At 44.9% G+C, this 22255-nt stretch overlaps 2 protein-coding genes across 3 annotated transcripts; both read right to left on the reverse strand.

Annotated features, from left to right (window-relative positions):
* Positions 1–8101: 8101 nt before the first annotated feature.
* On the reverse strand, positions 8102–9500 carry gjd2b (gap junction protein delta 2b; the record flags this gene model as incomplete). Its single annotated transcript, XM_080833699.1, has 2 exons — positions 8102–8945; positions 9424–9500. The coding sequence occupies 2 exons, from the start codon at positions 9498–9500 to the stop codon at positions 8102–8104; spliced, it is 921 nt and encodes a 306-aa protein (XP_080689825.1).
* Positions 9501–10954: 1454 nt separating this feature from the next.
* Positions 10955–12776, reverse strand: actc2 (actin, alpha, cardiac muscle 2; the record flags this gene model as incomplete). 2 transcript variants are annotated; one of them, XM_080833479.1, is made up of 6 exons in its annotated part: positions 10955–11098; positions 11203–11384; positions 11667–11858; positions 11950–12111; positions 12203–12527; positions 12648–12776. In XM_080833479.1, the coding sequence occupies 6 exons, from the start codon at positions 12774–12776 to the stop codon at positions 10955–10957; spliced, it is 1134 nt and encodes a 377-aa protein (XP_080689605.1). The 2 variants fall into 2 exon arrangements, with proteins under 2 accessions (XP_080689605.1, XP_080689606.1); XM_080833480.1 differs by lacking the exon at positions 11667–11858 and having other exon boundaries at positions 12648–12771.
* Between the last annotated feature and the right edge of the window lie 9479 nt (positions 12777–22255).

The raw sequence follows: 22255 nt of genomic DNA on the forward strand, positions 1-22255 counted from the left end.
CTCTGTCTCTCTCTCTCTCTGTCTCTCTCTCTCTCTCTCTCTCTCTGTCTCTCTCTCTATCTCTCTCTGTCTCTCTCTGTCTCTGTCTCTCTCTCTCTCTCTCTCTCTCTCTCTCTCTCTCTCTCTCTCTCTGTCTCTCTCTCTCTCTCTCTCTCTCCTTCTCTCTCTCTCTCTCTCTCTCTCCCTCTCTCTCTCTGTCTCTCTCTCTCTCTCTCCTTCTCTCTCTCTCTCTCTCCCCCGACACCGAGGCCGGACCGGGCACATCCCTGCACAGTGGAGATCAATCTTCATTCAGCCTCAGGGACGAATCTATCAAGCAGCGCAGCGGGGACGCAAGAGCCACCCGCCCCGCGGCCCAGAGACTGCAACTATATTTGTGGCAGCCCTGACAGTAAGCAAAGTGTAGGGAAGCAAGGTAGTGGATATTGTGGGGTGTTGTGTGTGTGTGTGTGTGTGTGTGTGTGTGTGTGTGTGTGTGTGTGTGTTGGGGGTGGGGGGTGACCATGGGAGAGAGATGGCACAGACTGTCGCAGTGTTATGGAGGGCTCTAAATGAAAGGGCCAGACATAGAGAAGGACAGGGACCAGGATGCTACTGCTAATAGCAGCCAGTGTAACGGCACCTAGGAGCATGAGGAGGAAAAAATATCCCATGTATGTAACACACTTACACACATACGCCCAAATACACACAGACACACATACACACATATATATATAGGTGTGTGTGTATTTGGGCGTATGTGTGTAAGTGTATGTGTATATATATATATATAATATTTTTATGTTAATATATAATTACATGATCTCTTTTATATTTATACAGTATATATATATATACATATACATAAAAGCATGCATACATACTGGTGTGTGTATGAGGTGGAACAAAAATATTACCAATACACAGTATAAACATACACACATACAGTATTTGCAAATATACAATTCGACCATCCAAGCATGTACACACGCATACTATGAGACACAGAGACAGAGTAGGGAGTCGTGTGATCAGATGCACTATAGTGGCATGTGGCAGGGATTACAACGGAAACGGGGGGTGAATGACAGGACAAGAATGCACAGCTGTTCCAGGATAGACTGGCCCGCCTGCCTATTGCTCCCAGCTCAGGGAATTACTGCGGCGGGAATGTCACTGGGAAGAGGAAGTGGCCAGTGTGTCCATGCCAAACTAGGGGCACGATCACACACACACACACACACACACACACACACACACACACACACACACACACACACACACACACACACACACACACACACACACACACACACACACATGTGTCCATGCCAAACTAGGGGCATGAGCAATCTGTGCCAGCCAGCCATCATCTGTCACCGGGGCAAAATGGAGCCCTGGTGTGGCTCTATAGGTTCCTTAAATTGGATGCTTATCATGCTGGGCATTAGTTACGGATTTAGAGAGAGAGAGAGAGAGAGAGAGAGAGAGAGAGAAAGAGAGAGCACATGAACGTACATCAATTCTCTTATTGATCTTTATTGAGAGCAATGTAGCGGAAAATGAACAGTTTCAATTGAAGTGAGAAATGTTTCTGTTTCATCAGTCCAGGTCTTTTTTTCTGCATCAGTGCGTTTGAAAGACTCCGACCCAGCCCCGTGATAAGGCTAATGATGTTGTGTAATGGAACAAAGACAAAGCTTGTTCTGTTAATATACAATTATGTCTTTTCACGCGGATGGGCTTCAAAGACAAACATTCCTCTCAAAATAGCAGTCACCCAAAAAAACATCCCTCTCACCTATAAAGCTACAACACAAGGACCTATTTTGTCAAGACGTGATGTGGGTCTTTGCCACAGCATGTGTTTAACCAGGTGAGAAAAAAACTGCTGAAAAATGATCTTGACATACGTATGTGACAGGTACTGGGCTGTGGCGCCCGAACGGAAGGAGAAAATGGCGCTTCTTCTCCGCAGTCTCATGCTGTTCGGAGTCCTTTGTGCAGATGGAACAACGTTGGTTTTTTTTTTTTTTTTTTTTCCATCAGCACACTCGCAACTCGTAAGGACACGTTTTGACAGATACAGTGGAGCTAGCTGTTCATTAGCAACTTCCCGCCCGCTAGGATCACACCTGTTTCTTCACGCCCGCAGTGGCCTCAGATATCTGAACTGCACTGCTCTCAGAATTCTGAAACGCCAAGATTCTAAAGGGGGCAAAAGTGTCAATGCACATGCAGTGTCAATCTCTCAGTCTCCTCTCTCGCTCTCTCTCTCTCTCGCTCTCTCTCTCTGCCTTTCTCTGCTTTATTCCCATCCCTGTAGACCTCAGCATGTTTCCTTGTCTCTTGGATACACAGCTTCTAAATTTAGCTGTGATAACTTTTCTCCCAGTAGCAAAAGGAGCCAAACCACGAAACAGATTTTTTAGTGTGATCCCAAATGCCCTAATGGCCTCTCTCTCTAAATTAGGCAATGACTCACTACAAGGCAATTACCCTGATGAGTTACTGATGACCTTAGGAGTAGGAGAATAGGGATGGATGCTGGGCTAGATTAGCTTGGCAGATTATGCCGTAAATCCAGCATCAGTGCAGGCTCTCACATTTACCTCATAAGACATGAAACTAAGTGCTATATCTCAAATTGACCTCATAAGACATGAACTTAAGTGCTATATCTCACATTTCATAAGCACACAAGTAAAGGGGGAAAGGCATTGCATAACAATTGTTGAGCTATTTGGGCCCAAAGCTTCTCTGCCATTCTCATCAACACCTTTTGATGTTGCCACTGCTTGCCGCTATGAAAAAAAAAAGCTAACGCTAACGATAGGACTCATAACACAGATTAAGCCTCGGCAGTGTGGCAAATGGCGGCATGCCTTTCGAGGCTGCACTTCAAACGGAGCCCTTAGCTCTTGAAAAACTAACGGAGGAAGGAAAAGAATGAACCCCACGGGGGGGCCTCTCCACCCCAGCAGGGTTCCCTAATCCCGCAGGGGGTGCTGGCGGAGTAGGCAGGAGTATAGGAGTCCACTGGCAGGTGATTCAAGCTCAGGCTCTTGGCTCACATGAGCTTTATGGGCTTTTAATTAGCCATCGCTAGCAGGGGCTGGCACATGCCGAAGGTGCGCTGGGACACTCGGTTGTAGAAGAACAGATGTCACTGAAACTGACACTAACAATGAGCGTTGAGGTAATTCCAGGCTTTTCAAAGGGAGTGCGTTCTCTGTGGTGTGTGTGTGTGTGTGTGAAGCCCTCTCACTAACACACACACTGTTAAGCGATGAGTTCTTGGACATGTAACTGTAGATCGGGGGGGTGACCATAGGGGTGATTCATAGTGACCCCCGATCCGTCCCCACCATTCTCCCTACGTAAGGCGACTAGCATCAGTTAAACCCCCCCCCCCCCCCCCCCCCAGTTTAAAAACCCCATCTGCACCGCTGAGCAGTGGGGGTGGTGCTGTGTTATTATCACCCACAGTATTACAGGAAGCCACGAGTGAGTTGTCATTTTGATGCTGCTCCGCTCCGGCCACATACATCTGCGTCACAGTGGGTCCCTCCGACCTCGGAAACCCCTGAAATCTCCTGGGCATGGTGCCCAGCTGGCACTGAGGACTCCCGCCAGGCTCCATGCCCGTGTGGTGAAGACCGCTTATTGCTCCGTTTGCTAGTCATCAAGCTCTCTGTTTTAATCTTTTGTACGGACACGACTCAAGGTGCCGAAGAGGACCTCAGTCTTTATCCAGCGAATACGTTTTACATGATATTTACAAGATGCTTGAGGCCAAAGTGTTTTTGGTATTTGGTTTTAGTTTAGTTTTGGTTTGGTTTGTTTTGTTTTGGTATAGTTTGTTTGCCATTTCGTGTCCATGTGTCTCCTGTTTTCCACTCCTCTATTTCCTGGTTTGGGTGGTTTCCCCGGAGACCATCTCAGTACTGTATGCATATGCATTTGTGTTGTGTGGCTGGTTATAGCCTCCATGTTGTAACAGTTGAGCTTCAAGAACACATAAGGAATAAATGTGCCAATGTGTTGGTTGTATACTTCCCTCTATATGGTCAATGTCTCAGATATCTGAGCTCTACTGCAAAACCCCTCAAGGAAACATATTTCATCAAATAAATGACATGTACCATAGAGGTATTTTCCATAAATGTACCATAGAGGTATTTTGATCGTTTTGAAGTTCCTCACATTGTCATTGTGTTGCAGGTTTGTCGGCGGATGGAGGACAAAGCCTTGTGGGATTGAGAGCTGGGGCCCACACGTCTCTCCCATCCACTGTCAGGTGCTTTGATTCATTAATCTGCCATACCATGAGAAAGCCCCCCTACACACACACACACACACACACACACACACACACACACACACACACACACACACACACACAGACACACACACACACACACATACAGAGGCACAAAACAATCATATTGAGCTCCAGGAGAATAGACGCGCAGAGCTGCATGCAGGGGAAAGGGGCTTTTAACATCCCCTTTGATGCGGTTCTAGTCCATGCTTGAAAAAAATAAATACATGCCACTATGTCAAGCACTCAATTATACAAAAAGCTCTCAAGACAGATGTATGTTGTTCCAGTGGAGAGCGAGAGACCAGAGACTATAAATAAACTCAGGAGCATTTGGATAAATGAATCAAAAAACAAAAACCACCAAAACCAACACATTAATGTGTTAATAAACATTTAAGTCGTATGTTAATGGATCTAATCAACAGCATGAAAATACAGCATTTAGCCGTCAGGTGTGGCTAGTGCTTTATGCCTTATAGTGTACATGAAGGGCTACTAGGATGCTGGGTTCTGTTCAAAAGCCATGCATCAAATATTTGTGAGGGCGACTTGAGAGACAACTCACTGGCCTTCAGCCAGCCCACAGCATGTGTAGCATGAATATTTATGATGAGTGTACTGTAAATGTATGTATATATGTATAACTGCCTTCTCTTTGCTCATACAGATAGAGAGAGAGAGGGAATAAGGGAGGTAGAGAAAGACAGAAAAAGAGAGAGAGAGTGAGGGAGGGAGGGAGACAAGAGAGAGATAGAGGGGCACAAGAGAGATAGAGGGAGGAGGGAGGGAGGGAGCACAAAATAGTAAGAAAAAGAGAAACGTGGGCTTTGTGCAGTAAATATATATGATCCATAATGTATCTGAAGCGTTATAGGCAGCCACGTGGGGCATTAAATAGTTTATTAATGTAACATCAGTTTTAGATTTCCTTTGAAACACTTTTCTACTCAAGACTGTTGAAACTGTTGAAGCCTTCACTGTTGAAGATCACTCAGTGAGCCATAACGGTCATGCCCTGAAAACCCAAAAGATAGTTTGTATATTTGTATAAGTTTGATCTTCTCATTGTGTCCTGATCAAATACCTAAAGATAGTTTGTATATTTGTATAGGTTTGATCTTCTCATTGTGTCCTGATCAAATACCAAAAGATAGTTTGTATATTTGTATAGGTTTGATCTTCTCATTGTGTCCTGATCAAATACCTAAAGATAGTTTGTATATTTGTATAGGTTTGATCTTCTCATTGTGTCCTGATCAAATACCTAAAGATAGTTTGTATATTTGTATAGGTTTGATCTTCTCATTGTGTCCTGATCAAATACCTAAAGATAGTTTGTATATTTGTATAGGTTTGATCTTCTCATTGTGTCCTGGTCAAATACCTAAAGATAGTTTGTATATTTGTATAGGTTTGATCTTCTCATTGTGTCCCGATCAAATACCTCTTTCAATGAACATGAGTCCGTGATTTGGGAAATCAGTTCTACACAGTGCTGTTTACAACAGTAGTCCTGTGTAGGTCAGATAGGGATGGCTGATGGAAAGACAAAAGGTGGAGTACGTGTGTGTTCTGTGTGTGTGTGTGTGTGTGTGTGTGTGTGTGTGTGTGTGTGTGTGTGTGTTCTGTGTGCAGGGTGGTTCAGGGTGGACTTGGTGGTGCTTGCCTGGCATCAGCGTGCAGCTAGAGGTCCCTGCTGAATTCCAGATTGATCTGTCAAATCCTCTTGCGCGTGCGCTTCGATTTTCTTCTCTCTCTATCCCCTGCCTTCCTCATCCTCCTCCTCCTCCTCCTCCTCCTCTCCTCCTCTCACTTCTGCTCCTGCTTGCTCTTTGCAGAGTCATCTTGCTGTCCCAGGAGGGGGGGGGGAGGTGGGAGGGGAGGGGAGAGGGTGTGGGGTTGGTGAGAGGAAGGAAAAGCGTTTGGAGGTGACGGGTGGCTGGGTGAGGGTGGGGGGGGGGGTTTAGAACGCTGCCGGGGGGCTGCGGGGTGCAGCCTTCAGCACTTTTGTCCCTGACCTTGTCGGGGCGCAGGCCTCGCTCGTCGCCTCACCTTCGAGTGTGGGGTTGGGGAACATAACAGAGGTGGGGGTGCGGAGGAGTGGAAGGGTGGAGGGGAGAGGGTGGGGTTGGCGGATGCATCCTAGGCCAAATGACAGGATCACCCCAGAGGAGAATGTAGCCCCAGGGCTCTGCCCTCCTCCTCTTCCTCTTCCTCCTCCTCTTCCTCCTCCTCTTCCTTCACCTCCCCCAGCGGATGGCGCTGTCATAAACACAGTGTCAGCTACATGCGGCACGGAAGGCCGTGAAAGGCACGGCTTTCTGTACCTGTATCAGGTTCATCCCCTCCGTTGCTGACGCTGGAGAAAGCCAGGAGAGGATCTAAGCTTTTTAAGCTCCTGGACGGAAACGCGAGACGAATAATGTGCGAAAAGGGTTGGTGCTGCAGACTGACGGCATGTGCCGGGGGGTGTTTTATCTTTGGAGGTGCTCAGGAGCAATGCACTGAGGAGTCAGAATGTCTGGTGGTTGGTTTATGACCTGATGTGTGGGAAGGAGAGGTGGTGATACTTAACACGACTTGGGTAGACTAAAGGGAGAAAGCTTGTCAAGCACAGGTGTGGAATCAAAGGCAACACACGCCACACCAAAGTTGGGTACATGAATTCCACTTCTTTTTATTTTTGGACAGTAATATATGTTTTTTTTTGTTCTGTTTCTTTTCACATCAACAGTTTGCATTACTCTTTTTTTCTGGAAAATGGTAGCACCAGGGGCGTGTCACCCGGTCCCCTTTACCTAAATACTTAATCAGATTTAAATTGTGCTATTTTCTTTTCGAGTTCATTTCTTATAGATATACTTGTAGAACGCATAAAGGTTATGGCTTTCTTCAGTTATACATATAAAATATGAATATTATCTTACCATTTCCGTTTTACCCATGTCAATATAAATTAAAGGGAAGGTAGATAGCATCTGTTGCCATTCACTCATGGACTTAATCTTTCATGATGAATAGTATATTCTCTTTATATAATATGTATATATCTATGTACATATATGGCACTTGAATACACAAAAGCAACATAACACATTTTTTCACAAATGGAAGCAAAATGGACGCTTTGGTATAAAATAATAAAAATAAAATAAAATTAACAAGTCACAGACGTTAGCATGTGCAGTGTGTCTCCCAGCTACCGTTCTGTTACTCGGCTTTAAAGCAATGGAGTGAAACGTATGTTAAGGTCGATGGTGTGAGCACAGGCAACCAAAAAAAAACATAGAGAATGAAAATAAGCTACTATATATGTAAGCTACTGTAAGTTTGATACCAAATGGATTTTTTTTTAAATAAGAAGTCACGAAAACATGTATGGTGTGAGTGGTTTGTGTCACTAGTGGATGGTGGTATCACTGTAAGAACACCTTCATCTCATAAATCAGGTACGTTTGGCTCGTCATATTTAGTGCAATACGTATTTACCCCCCACGTTCAGCTGATGACGCGAACCAAGGTGGACACGTAAATCATAGGCTCTCCATCTTAGACATTACAAAATATAAACCATACCAAAAAGTTGCATCAGTGCCTTTTTTCATAAATATGACAAACAAACGTTTGGTCCGTTCGTTTTTTTTTTTTTGTCCATAAAAGACAAATAAAATGGATCTACCCCACCCACTTCAAACGAAATCGGTGAGATAAACTACCCAACACATCATTATTTCTGCTTTGTCTCAATACAGATGTTATCCACCGTGCCTGAACCCAGCAACCTGATGGGCGCTACACATAGGCGGAGTCACTCGACTGAGTGCGACCGAAATTGGGCATGCTCATACGCGGCAAGTCTTTGTTCCTGATCTCGTAAATTGACTTTCTCCTAGCCTGCACACCTCTCACGGCTGTTTTGATTTTCCTCCAGCCAAGGTGGTTGAGTTCCGCGAGGTTCAGAACCACGCATATCCCACTGACGGCGAACATGAAGACCAGAAACACGGTCTTCTCCGTAGGTCTTGAAACGTAGCACTCAACATCTTTGATGCAGGGGTATCGATCACATTCATACACGGCAGGGACATTGAATCCGTAGAGGAAGTATTGACCCACTAAAAACCCTATCTCTAGCGCGTTTCGGAAAACGACTTGGATGATGTAAAACCTTGATATGCCTTCTTGCCGTCTCATTTTAGACTTGGTATTTCTCATGGCTGAACTAGGCATCTCCTTCACTTCAAGACAATCTGTCTCGGATTCTTTGGTTGAGTTTTCCGTGTTCTGTAGTACTCCGTTCACAATGGTGTTCTTGATCTTTTTACTGTCATCTCTTTTCATAGAATCCTGGTCCTTGTCCAGGGAAAGGTAAACAGTCGAGAACCTCCGCTCCTTCTGCTTCGCTGACTGGTGCACGGAGTAGGTAATGAAACAGAGGCTGGGGGTGCACACCATGATGATCTGGAAAACCCAGTATCTGATGTGGGAAATTGGGAACGCTTTATCATAGCAAGCCTGGTTGCAGCCAGGCTGTAGCGTGTTGCACACGAACATAGTCTGCTCGTCGTCGTACACCGTCTCCCCTACTATAGCGACTATTAGAATCCGGAAGATCACCACTACTGTTAGTAGGATCCTAAAAGTGAACAAACAAGGATTGCAACAGTCAGTTCATCATTTGGATATGGTATGGCATCACAGAACACATGTACAATTTACACTCTTTGCTGGAAGTAATTCAACAGACGCCTTACGCCAACAATAATTCAGTGATAGGAGCTGTCCAGTGCTGAAAAGAACCTCACCTTGAGGGCACTCAGAAGTAGCGGTCTAACCTCAGTCGTAAGAAACATGCTACATAAATGTTTGCAACATGCACTCAAATGTTTGAAAGATGCTTTACTCTCTTATTATAAATAGTAATGCCCAATCTATACCAATACACTTCATCCAACAAGATTGGTCACACTAAATGTTAAAACTGTAATATCCATAAAGACTACTCCGAGGCGCTGCAAGGTAAAGAGCTGGATTTGAAGGTGTACTATGTGTTAGGCTCGACCAGGTGTTTCCACAGCGGTGGTTTATGCGCGTCTTTCCAGTTTGTCTCTTACCTTCCTATCATAGTAGAGTGCTGCTGCACAGCAGCTTCTAAAAGCCGCTCAAGTATGGTCCATTCCCCCATGGTCATTCGGAAGCTGTAAAATTCACTGCAAAATGAATAATTTTACTCTTGTTCCCCGTCCTCTTCTCCACACGCTCTTGTTGTTTTTGGCGAATGCATTGATCACGCGCGGATGCTGGCCCCTTGTCTCTCGCGCTTCCAACAGATGCTTGCACGACGACCCTGCACTTTTGCTCGCTCAAGACTGAAGTGCTGATTAGTAAAAAAAAAAAAAAAGCCCTCCTATGTTCGATTTGCCGTGGAGGACGATAGGGTCGCGCGGAGCCTGAATGGACGGGGACTTCAGTATAATGTTTGGCTCGCGCTAATCCTGCTTTAAGTAGAACCCCCTCCCTCGCGTCACGCGCAGACAGGTTGTTGGAGAGCTAACCAGAGCACTAGGATTTCACGGTTTCTTTATTCTCCGAATGTGCCAAACTGAACTAGATTAATTGGTAACAAAATGAGTGGAGATGAAGCCAAATCACTACGGAGGTTCAACACCCACTGCACACGCAAGACCATGACAAACCGATGACAGCACGGTTTCTGAGACAGATTAAAGTCAAAGTCTCTGTCTGTCTCTCTCTCTATCTGTCTCTCTCTCTCTCTCTCTCTCTCTCTCTCTCTCTCGCACAAACACTGAGAGTTCGTTTGTGGGTGTGATTTAATCGAAAACATTCTCTATTGATACATCTATGGATTTAGGTTTCATCTCGTGATGAGCGTGGTGGTGTTCTATGACTGCTTAGACAATCTCCCATCCGGTAACCTTGGTATTTATATTTCAGACTTTAGTATCTTTTCTGACTAAACAGCTATCTTTTCCTCAAGTAAACAGTTATTGTCTAGGGGTCCTGCGATAATTACATAGATAAACTTGTCTTAGTGAGAGTCTCCCAAGTGAGTAATCGCTTTACATGGCTGCCCTAGTGGCTTTAAAAATAGAAACAACTCGTTTGTTTATCTCCGTGCTGAGCACAAGCACATGCATTCCGTTGTTTGCTAAATTGCAATTTTTGATGAAACGCCACATTTTCCAAATTCAAACTGCACCCTCTCCTCATTAACGTTTCGTATGCTCACATTGGTTTCCATCGACTCCTAGAAAGTATCTATTTTTAGAACTGGTGCTAATTGAATCAGTGGAGGGTGGGCTCTGTTCCAGGTGGCGTTTCTTCCTCAGCCGTTAGAACCGGAGATATGAAATGCGCTGATGTGATTTCACATTCAAGCACAACACATTTAAAGGAACACATTGTGTTACAAGTCCCGGGTCTTGTTTATTTTACAAAGCAATAAATATCCACATATAAATTCATTTATGAACCAGAAAATAACCACATATAAATTGCACTTGGGTGTAAACATACTGTACAAGAACAACAAGCAAAGGAGGGCTGCCTGAGAAACAACAGGCGGAGGTAATGGTGCGAGTTTTTGGCATTCGTAAGCGGTGAAGACCAGCGGCGTCGAGTGGTTTAGAAGCACTTCCTGTGGACGATGGAGGGGCCAGCCTCGTCGTACTCCTGCTTGCTGATCCACATCTGCTGGAAGGTGGACAGGGAAGCCAGGATGGAGCCGCCGATCCAGACGGAGTACTTACGCTCAGGGGGAGCAATGATCTAGAGGATACATAGTATTGCTCAGTATCATGGTTTTGCTTGCCAGAAATACTCATTAACAATAAAACACATTCGCCAATGTTGAACTGACAGACGAGGCTCACCTTGATCTTCATGGTGCTGGGGGCCAGAGCAGTGATTTCCTTCTGCATACGGTCAGCAATACCAGGGTACATGGTGGTACCACCAGACAGAACGTTATTGGCGTAAAGGTCCTTGCGGATGTCAATGTCGCACTTCATGATGCTGTTGTAGGTCGTCTCATGGATGCCAGCAGATTCCATACCTGTTGGAATTAGGTCAGAGTGAGGTCAGAGTGAGGTCAGAGTGACTGAGCTGTGCACACAGTTTCAACAAAGTACAAGTGGTGCTGAATTGGACAGCTCCCAACACACTGCCTCTTTTTAGAGTGAATTAAAGGAAAATAAAATGAATAACTTCCATTTGAATTGAATATCTTGAGCTACTTTGTTTCATTTGTTAACATTACACTTATAATCGCTATATCTGTACATTAACAGTCTAGGTTTGACATGCAATGGCCCCGTCTGCTGTTGACAAAACTCACCAATGAATGAGGGCTGGAAAAGGGTCTCAGGGCAGCGGAAACGCTCGTTGCCAATGGTGATGACCTGGCCGTCAGGCAACTCGTAAGATTTCTCCAGGGAGGAGGAGGAAGCAGCGGTGGCCATCTCATTCTCGAAGTCCAGAGCAACATAGCACAGCTTCTCCTTGATGTCACGCACGATCTCACGCTCAGCTGTCAAGTAAAATGAATAGATGATAAATCGATGAGGACTGAAACTACGATGTCGACTCTAAAAAAAAGTATTTGTGTGTGTCTGACCTACCAGTAGTAACGAAAGAGTAGCCACGCTCAGTCAGGATTTTCATCAGGTAGTCAGTCAGATCTCGACCAGCCAGATCGAGACGCATGATGGCGTGGGGGAGAGCGTAACCCTCATAGATGGGGACATTGTGGGTCACGCCATCACCAGAATCCAGCACGATACCTAATTCAGATAAAATAATGCCACAGTTAATATCTAAGAAGACATGAATAAAAATATAAAAAACAATCACACCAGTCTCATAGACACTCACCAGTGGTACGCCCGGAGGCGTACAAGGACAGCACAGCCTGGATAGCCACATACATGGCGGGGACGTTGAAGGTCTCAAACATGATTTGTGTCATCTTTTCCCTGTTGGCCTTGGGGTTCAGTGGGGCCTCTGTGAGCAGGGTCGGGTGCTCCTCGGGGGCCACACGCAGCTCGTTGTAGAAGGTGTGGTGCCAGATCTTCTCCATGTCGTCCCAGTTGGTGATGATGCCGTGCTCGATGGGGTACTTCAGGGTGAGGATACCCCTCTTGCTCTGGGCCTCGTCACCCACGTAGGAGTCTTTCTGACCCATGCCCACCATCACACCCTAGAGAACAAATTGAAAAATAATGAATTAAAGCCATGCGTTGAACTCAAATGTTGTCGTTGTTCATATTTGCAGTCTATGCAGTGTGTTGTTGCAACACATAAATATCGCGAGTATTACCTGGTGGCGAGGACGACCAACGATTGAGGGGAAGACAGCGCGGGGAGCATCGTCTCCAGCAAAGCCGGCCTTCACCAGACCGGAGCCGTTGTCGCACACAAGAGCGGTAGTCTCGTCGTCGTCACACATGGTGTCGGATGGGGATCTAATGTCAACAGAGAGCACAGCTGTTTGAACAAATGGCGAGTAAATGAGCAGAAAATAGAGTTGCTGTTGTCAGACACCCTGATCCACATTAGAGCAATGTTTGCATTTCGCACAGAGTAAAGAACACGATTTTTTAAAACAAGATGATAAATATTGATTGTTCCACAATTGTCTTTACTCTCTTCATGACAGTGCTGTCTTCTCCAAAACGCTCATAAACGTAAAAGAATACAGTTTACACTACAACTCCACAGCCCGACAATTGGATACATTTAAAAGATTAAGTTTACGAGATGAAATTAGGTAAATGTTTCACAGGTGCCTCCAAAAGTAGTATTATTTTAGACGTTCACTGCGAATAAACCAGTATTCCCTCAGAGCATCTTGTAAGCAAATCCAGTCGAGTCTATTGGTATTGGAATTGGCTTCCGGTGACCAAGCTGACGTCTCTGAAACATCAGGTCTATTTACTCACCAGTTCAACACCAAGAGCTGGTTCCTGAGGGTAAACTGTGGTAGAAGTGCAAGGGGCCCACTCCAATATATACTCAACAAGTGGCACGGCACTTGTGGACCTCCTTCTCCTTATTTGGTAGCTCCTGCGCCATTGAGAACAAAGTGGCCATTAATGGAAGGGACCGAAGCGAAGAGCCCCACGAAGACAGCCTGGACCGACGCCATGTAAGGAAGGAGGGCGGGAGAAGCCCAGTCATCTCAGCGGGGGCGCGTAGCGGGATTCCTGTGTTTTCATCGCGTCAGATGGGCAGGCCAGCTGTAAATTACTACCGAGGCTCATGTCAAAGACCTTCTTCTGCTTCTCTGACCCGCTTAAACATTATTTTAAGTAAATATGTATGCCACTCCAGTCATTCTGGTTGAAAAATGTTGGTTAAGAATTATTTCGCCTTTTAAACTAGCGCAGTTACCTGATATGGTCTATGATTAGTTCATGCATTTCTGACTGGGTTACATTTCTTGTGAGTCATAGGTACAGTCATGCCAAATGATGTCATGAAAGAGTTCTCTTTTTCCGGTTGATACCTTAGGGACCGTGTCACCAATCAATGTTTAATGATGATGGCCTTACATTTCTTTGACGGAGCATGGTCGACACGTTTGTTCATTGTATTCATTTAAATGTCTGGCGTTAGTGGGGGAATGTATCTCCAGACCCTTGGGTCATGTGTTCTATATTCGTAAACTTTGTCAACTTGACAAGCAATAAAGAGTGCCAGAGTTCAAGGCAGCTATACATTCTCTCAGCGCTGAATTTAGCAGGATCTCTGTTGTACTTAGACTTCAATTTGAACCCCCGGAGGTCAAGGAAATGAACTGAGGTTAACTTGAGTTCTGAACATCTGTGTGAGTATAGGCACATATTTATAAGTTGGTATTTCAGTATCGGAAAGGCATTCATTTATATCTATCAAGAGTTCATGTAATTAAATGGTTAGGGTTATGGGAAATGATGGTTACTGTCAGCTGCCTATCATCATGGGCAGAATGACAGGACAAGCACAGAAGTGAGATGATTTAAGTATTGTTTGTTTACGAAATGGATATTACTAAAGAAAACACAGCGTTCATTTGTATTTTGAAGTATTTTGAAGCCTAGGCCTGTTCCACATTAATCTTGTCGTTGTAGAGTTTCTCTAAATGCCTGAAGTCTATTCAGTAACTAAACATAACCATAACGAGAAAACATAACCATGTCCCTTTCCACAACATGGTCTCAAGGATAAGACACCGTTGGCATGCAGTGGTCACAGGTAGGCTATGCTGGTGGACGACCGCTTGCCACCGGAATGCTAATATTTCCTTTTGCCCATGTCAGGATGTGTTATGTGGCCTCGCTCTGCTTCAAAGGCTTCTTCTGCTGGTCATATAGGGGGACTTGTGGTGGGCAGTGGGGGGGGGGGGGGGGGGGGGGTTGGAGTTGCAGTGGGGGGGTGGGGGTGGGCTCACGGATGTCACGTGATGGACCGGGCACACAGATGATGTAACGAGCCACCGCCAGTGCTTTAACACATAATCCCCACATTCACTGTCTGAGCATCTGTCAGTTGGCTAGGGCTTCTTGTGAGCAAACACTGGTCACTGATGGGGGAGGGGGATGGTCGTGGGCACACAGGAATAGCTGTCGTTTGGTAAAGAATGGTCTTTGGGGCTCCAGGAGGAGGCAGAGGGGGGTGACACAGTTGTCCGTAATCAGCTGCTGCACTCCAGCAGTTTTGAACCTCAGCCAGTGGAGCTTATAAAGAAGGGAATTTAAAAAGCGTCCATTTTGTTCTGTCATTTTTTTTACTTACAGATGGCTTTTCAAGCTCTTTGTTGTATTACAAGTAATATCTATAGTGAAAATAAATAAGTGCCCACGCCTGAATTGTGATCGTAAATTTGGTTTAAACGATAACCTGTAAGATTGCAATAAAACAATTCAAGGTTCATTGATTTTGAACTCTCCATTTAGACCGTACTTATTTCAGTATATCGTGTCCTTTTAGTAACTTATGAATGTTAGCAACAGTGTCATGCTCTTCCTCACTTTGATAATCTTCTTTACTCAGCTCCAACTCTTCTTAATCCGTCACAGACGTTTAGAGTATGTAAATGGCCTCAGCATGAACTTTAATGGTAGCGTATGCATGGATAACTGCACTCCCGTAAGGTCTATACATTTTGCATTATGCACAGAAAGATGAGAGCATCAGAGCCTCTACTTCAAGCACAATGGTACACAAATAGAAGAGAATGGAATACTTTCTGTTTCTGCAGTTGTGTAAATGAACTATTTGACAAAAAAGAAAAAGAAAAAAGAAAAACACACACAGGAAAAAACACAGAAATGACCAGATTTCAGTTACAGATCAGCACAATATTAACATTTGATCCAAAAATTTGCAGAACTGCGTAGCTAAAAGGGTTTTTCTGATTTTCACTAGACCCACAAAAAAATCCCTTTGATCCACCCACTTAGTATAATGTCAGGGTTAATTAAATCAATTATCATTATTATATGCTCAGATCGAGGGCGGTTTGTTTCCACGTCTGATTAATCAAGGCTGAAAACTGTCACCAGGAAAGATGTTTGGCTTTTACAGAGGAGCCCGATCGGCTCAAGGACCATTTGATTCTTAAATACTGATGACTGTGAATACATGAATACATTTCTCACCCACATGCATATTCATGAAGTATGATGGGGAAAACTGAGTGGGAAGACAAAAGACATTCGGTGCATTTTTTTAAACACAAAACAAAGACTGTCAGGAATGTGTGTGTGTGTGTGTGTGTGTGTGTGTGTGTGTGTGTGTGTGTGTGTAGGTGTGTGTGTGTGTGTGTGTGTGTGTGTGTGTGTGTGTGTGTGTGTGTGTGTGTGTGCGTGTGTGTGTGTGTGTGTGTGTGTGTGTGTGTGTGTGTGTGTGTGTGTGTGTAGGTGTGTGTGTAGGTGTGTGTGTGTGTGTGTATGTAGGTGTGTGTTTTCCGCCCCAAACCCTCTGATTCCTTCTCTTTCTCATATCATTTTAGTCTTCATGCCATTTATCACTTCACACATTTAAATGCACAGTATGTTTCTGCATACACTCCAACACAATATGACGTATTAGGTGCAGTATTTATCCACATAGCTGGATTAATAACTACCTATGGCTGGATTAATAACTACCTACGGCTGGATTCTGGAAAGGAGTTGGTCCCCTTCTGGCACAGAACAGGGCCAGATCCTTTTGAGCATTCTCTATGTTTGGGATACATTTGGAAATACTGTCCATTGCTGCCGTTCAGACACACAGAGCCACAATACTGTCCATTGCTGCCGTTCAGACACACAGAGCCATAATACTGTCCATTGCTGCCGTTCAGACACACAGAGCCATTTCTCTGGTGTTTCAGCCTCCCTCTCTTACTCACAGCAGCCCCCTTGCATTGCCTTCTGACGATGCCTTTGAGAGCGGAGAGAAGCCTGTGAGTGAGTTCTGAGCCTATAAATAATGGAATACAACAAACACTTTGCCCATTTTTACTTTTTTTAACCTGTGCTGCACTTTCAGCTGGTGGGAAAACCCTACTCCCCTAAAGCAGGAAAAGACATTGATCTCAGCACTCGGCTGCTCTGGCTTCAGCTTGCCTCCCTGTGAATATAAAGTAGGCCAGATTGATTTGTCACCATCGTTTAAGAGTCTGTCAATTTAGATTGTATTACTTCACAGGCCATTGGTCGCTTGTGATTAAAATACAGAGAGGTTTTGGAAAGTGTATCATATTGGTGTCTTGTACGTGCAAAGTACTTTCTACACTAAATTATTCAAATAAAAGCCTAGTTATCCGGGGGAAAACAATGTTTGAAAATAGATGTTTTAGAAATGAACATTGCATTTACAGTGAAAATGTTTTGCACTGGAGATACGTCAGTGTAATACAGAAGGAAGCATCTCACATTCAGAAACGCAATTGTCCAACTAAAAAAGAACTGAGGTGTAAAAAATGTGAGCCCAAAATGTATCATATTTGTGTCAAAAGAAGGTGTTAGATGTACATTGATACTATATTGCTGCTATATTGCACAGGCTTTTGTTTCATCTGTGCAACAAAAGATCGTGTCAGAAAAGACGGAAAATGTGTACAAGAGGGAGAAATGCGAGATGTATGGCTCAGGCTGCAGGTCCAGGGAACCGGTGTGTCATAGTGGTGAGGAATGTTGGGTAGCAGCCAGGCAGATAATCTTATATCTGTCTGCAGGAGAGGTGGGGGACCAAGGAGCTCATACTAGAATAACTGGGGAGACTGCATGTCATTGCCCCTCTTCTCTCTCTCTCTCTCTCTCTCTCTCTCCCTTGCTTACACAAACCCTTCAAGGCTCAATTTTAGATGCAAACAAACACACTTGCGTGCTTACATAAGAGAGCACTCAGTCATTTAAACAGGTGACAAGAAGAAAAGTAAATTCAGCAATGGAAATATATATTTACAGAGACATTCTTGAAATAGCATTAAAGATTGTTTTTAAATCAGCAAAGAAAGGAAGTTTATACAAGAAAAAAATCTAAAGGTGAAATGGAAACTATATTGAATGAAACTCCCTGTGTAGTTCAGCTGTGAAATAAAAACTTCGGCTCCACCAACTGGTTTGTAGAGCAGACAGCACTGAGATCATGAATCATCAGCTGTTGCTACAGACTGCCCCCGTGTTGACGCGCGTGTGCTCAGCATATGTTACAGCACGGCAGAGAAGCACACTCGTCAAGATAAAGATGTACTCTGTGTCCCACATTCGCTTTACAGGAGGTTAACATGACTATTTTTCATGGAAAAAAGAAAATATTTTGTTCAAAAAAACATGTGTATGCAAAGGAAAGAAAAAATAGTTTGTTCTGATACGAGGCGTGCACTGGTCTTTGGTATGCAAACATATGTCTGTGTGGTCAAAGATCCCTGATTTGTCAATGTGTGTGTGTGTGTGTGTGTGTGTGTGTGTGTGTGTGTGTGTGTGTGTGTGTGTGTGTGTGTGTGTGGTCTTGGCCTTAGGCGGTCTTTGTTTAATGGTGAGCTATTTAGTTATTTTCTCCTGTTTGAACAGGAGAGGGGAGGTAGAGTTTTTGGGGCACCTGTCTCGGTGCCTCCTGTTGCATGGCTGAAGGGGGGTGTGTGTGTGTGTGTTGTCTATGAGCTCAGGGGTGTAACAGCTGCTGGGGTGTTGGGACAAGTGACAGAAACAGAGGAATAGGCAGCTGACAGACACCCCACAGACACACACACACACACACACACACACACACAAACACACACACACACACACACACACACACACACACACACACACACACACACACACACACACACACACACACACACACACACAGACACACACACACACACACACACACACACACACACACACACACACACACACACACACACACACACACAGACACACAGACACACACACACACACAGACACACACACACACACACAGACACTGCCATGTACTCCTCCCACTCTCTCCTTTGAAGCGAGTGAGAGCCATTTGCAAGGAGGACAGGGAGCGGAGCCTAGTTAGGTAAACCATCTGCCGAAGAGAACAAAGTGGCGGCCATTTCCCAAATAGGAGTGAGGGAAGCCGGGCAGAAACAGAGGGTGGGGCACAAGAAAGTGATTGTGTGAGGACACACACACATACACACACACACACACACACACACACACACACACACACACACACATACATACACACACATTCAATCTACATATTTAGATTTGAGTGATTCAAAGGCCAGATCTCAGATGTTTCTGTCAATATGATTTGTGAATTCTTGAATTGTTCATGAATTTAAGAAACATGAAGATATGACATTACATGACATAGAACTTTGACAAAGGCTTCAGCTGTGAGGTAAAGGTGTGACATGGTACAAACCTATAAACTTATTAACAAAAATATGTTTTTAATATTCCATTATATTGAATTGCCTAGTTATAGTAATAATTGCCTACTGATAGATAAGAGACTGACCAATTGAGGCATTACACGTGGTCAGTGAACACACGCCTATCCAGCATTCCTGACCCACTATGGTGCTTAGCGATATTCGGCATGACACGTCACACTAGGACAATCCATCCGGTGAAGAGTTTTCTGTGCTGCTTTCCAAAGTGCGCCCGTCAGCCTTGAAACCAGAGACCCGGTAAAGCCCACAGAAGCCCTTGGCTTGGGTCAGTCCAAAATACCTTGGCTTGTCCCTCCCCTAAGAAATGCCTCTCATTCTGAACTCTGGTGTAAGGATCGGGTCTCGCTCATCAGTGGACACTTAGCATTCTATTAATACCGCCAACCCAAACAACACGACTGGCCTGGGGTGGGGGTGGTGTGTGTGTGTGTGTGTGTGTGTGTGTGTGTGTGTGTGTGTGTGTGTGTGTGTGTGTGTGGGTGTGTGTGTGTGCGTGTGCGTGTGCGTGTGGGTGTGGGTGTGGGTGTGTGTGTGTGTGTGCGTGTGCGTGTGTGTGTGTGCGTGGGGTGGTGGTGGTGGTGGTTGTTGTTGTGTTGAGAGGGACCCATAGGGGCCATGACAGGAGGAATGTCTGCTGCTGATGGAGAAGAGAGAAGGTGTGTGTGGTCGGGTGCAGTGAGGCTGTGGGGTGTGTGTGTGTGTGTGTGTGGGGGGGGGGGGGGGGCAGGGCCTTGGCAGAGAGACAAGGTCAGACAGGAGGGGATGTGGGCTCAGCATGAGAGCTGCCTCCTCTCCAGTCCAACCAGCACTAACTGCGGGGTCAGAGCAGTTTTTTTTGTTTTCTGGTGCAGCCTGGATACTGATCTCATGTAGAGAAGCCTCAACATAGAAAGCAATGCAATGTCAACTTTACATTCGAAAATATATTAAAAAAACGTTTCATATAGCCTATTCATAAATTGGCCTTCTTCCCTTCCCTGATCTGTGAGATTAAATGGCACTTTCGCTGAGCCTGTGACCTGCTGTCCACGCAGAAAATGAAATATAAAATAAATAAAAAGTTGCATGGAGGCCTATCACAAACTCTCATATCTGAGAAGTTACACTCCGAGACTCAGTCATGTGCATTTTTTATGTGCCGCGATCAAAGCGCAGCCCGTTGATCTCTCGGCGGAGCTGCCTTGCGTGTTGAAAGAGGGATAAACCTTTAAGATTTTTGGGAACCCACGGGGGGCCTGACATCCTCACCAGTGTTCCAAGCGACAGAGGGGAGAGAGACCCGCTGAGAGCTGCCCTTCGCCTGAACTCGCAGTGCCATTTTTTCCACACTCATAATAAAAATATAAAGCCCTCCCCTCCTCATCCCACCGAATCCGTCTGAAGTTATTTTGGAGCTGTCTGGTTTGACACGGTGCGGCTATTGGCTGTCTCGGAAGGATGGAGGAGCTGCGAGGTGATCCGCGTATCTATATAGATGAGAATAGCACTGGAACACACACGCTGGCAAGGGTGATCACTGAAGCATCCAGCAAGAGGGATACAAGTTAAACAATGGGACTCGGTTGGTAGGGCAAAGGAGTGTAAAATCCCTTAAGTATCTCACTGATCCAGTCATAGTTTCAGATAAGGCCGTGCCCGATACCACACTGCCTCCAACTGACAAGTTTAGAGATAATGAGTTCATGGAGATAAATATTAGTTCATGCAACAGAACTAGCTTCAAGCAATATGAATCCGCGGAATGCACAGTGATGTAATGCTTCTGTGTTACAGCGTGCGATGAGACTGCCCCAGCGGCATGCCCTGTTCCTGGATGTGACATTAAAAGGGTAAACAAACATATTACTTTTACAGCTCTGTTCCTCTGGCAAATGGCTAGTTTAGATTCCGCCCTTAACGATGTTAAATGGCCTATAAGAAGCTGAAAATAAATCGCCCCGGGCATCGCCACAGCCTTACACGCACCAACGAGGAATTTCACAAGATACCTCAAGCAGATTAACATAATGTGTCAGTGCTGATATTACCGATATTATAGGTTAGGGCATATGACACAACAGTTTGCAGTCGTGACAAACGATTACAGATGATGTCTCGGAAAAGGCCATAGTACTAATCCAAAAGCGATCAAGGGCTCAGTGCTTTCTGGCCACCGAGGAGGGATCTGTGTGTGTGTACCCAGAGAACAGAGTTACTCTTTGGATTAGACTTGTATCTCCATCCTCTAGAGAAGTATGAGAGATTACATTGGGTCTTCTAATCAGAGGCTGACCTATAAAATACACAGGAGCAGTAACTGTTATGGTGCAACTAGGGAAATGAGTCAAATGCAAAATAAAGTTCAGGCACTTATGCCCCCAAAAAGCATTAAATAAAACCAAAAGGGGCACATCATAATTCACCTCATTGCTTCAGTGATGACCTCCAGTGATGATTAACAGGAAAAAGATAAGGAGACCTAACTTAAATTGTCCATCATACAACTATCATAGCCATGTTATCCATGTTAACCATGCAAGATCATTGGTGCCCCACTCCCTTCCTTGCAAGACACATAGACCACCCGGCTCACCCGAAAAAGCTACCTCGATTGCGAGTGACACCAGCCACCCCGCACACAGCCTGTTCAGCCTCCCACCCTCTGGAAGAAGGTATAGGACCCTCCGTTGCCTCACAAATCGCTTCATACACCAAGCTGTCAGGAAGTTAAATTCTCTCCCCGACTCCCAGCTATATCTGCCAGTCTACCCCCCCCCCCCCCCCCCCCTAAAATCACTCAGGACTCCAAAACAAAGCATGGCACGGGATCTCTTGCACTTTTATCACTTAGGATTACCACCACTTACTGTTCTACTTGCACTGCTAATCTTACAGGATGTTTTTTGTTGCCATTACCAAATTGCCTTTTTTGCACTACCATAACCTCACTTTAAAGAAAACTTAGGCTACTGTATTGCCTCTTTTTGCACTACCATAATCTCACTTTAAAGAAAACGTATGCTGCTGTACGTGTA

Source organism: Sprattus sprattus (genome assembly GCF_963457725.1).
Source record: "Sprattus sprattus genome assembly, chromosome: 2".
In the NCBI taxonomy this organism is placed as follows: Eukaryota; Metazoa; Chordata; class Actinopteri; order Clupeiformes; family Clupeidae; genus Sprattus; species Sprattus sprattus.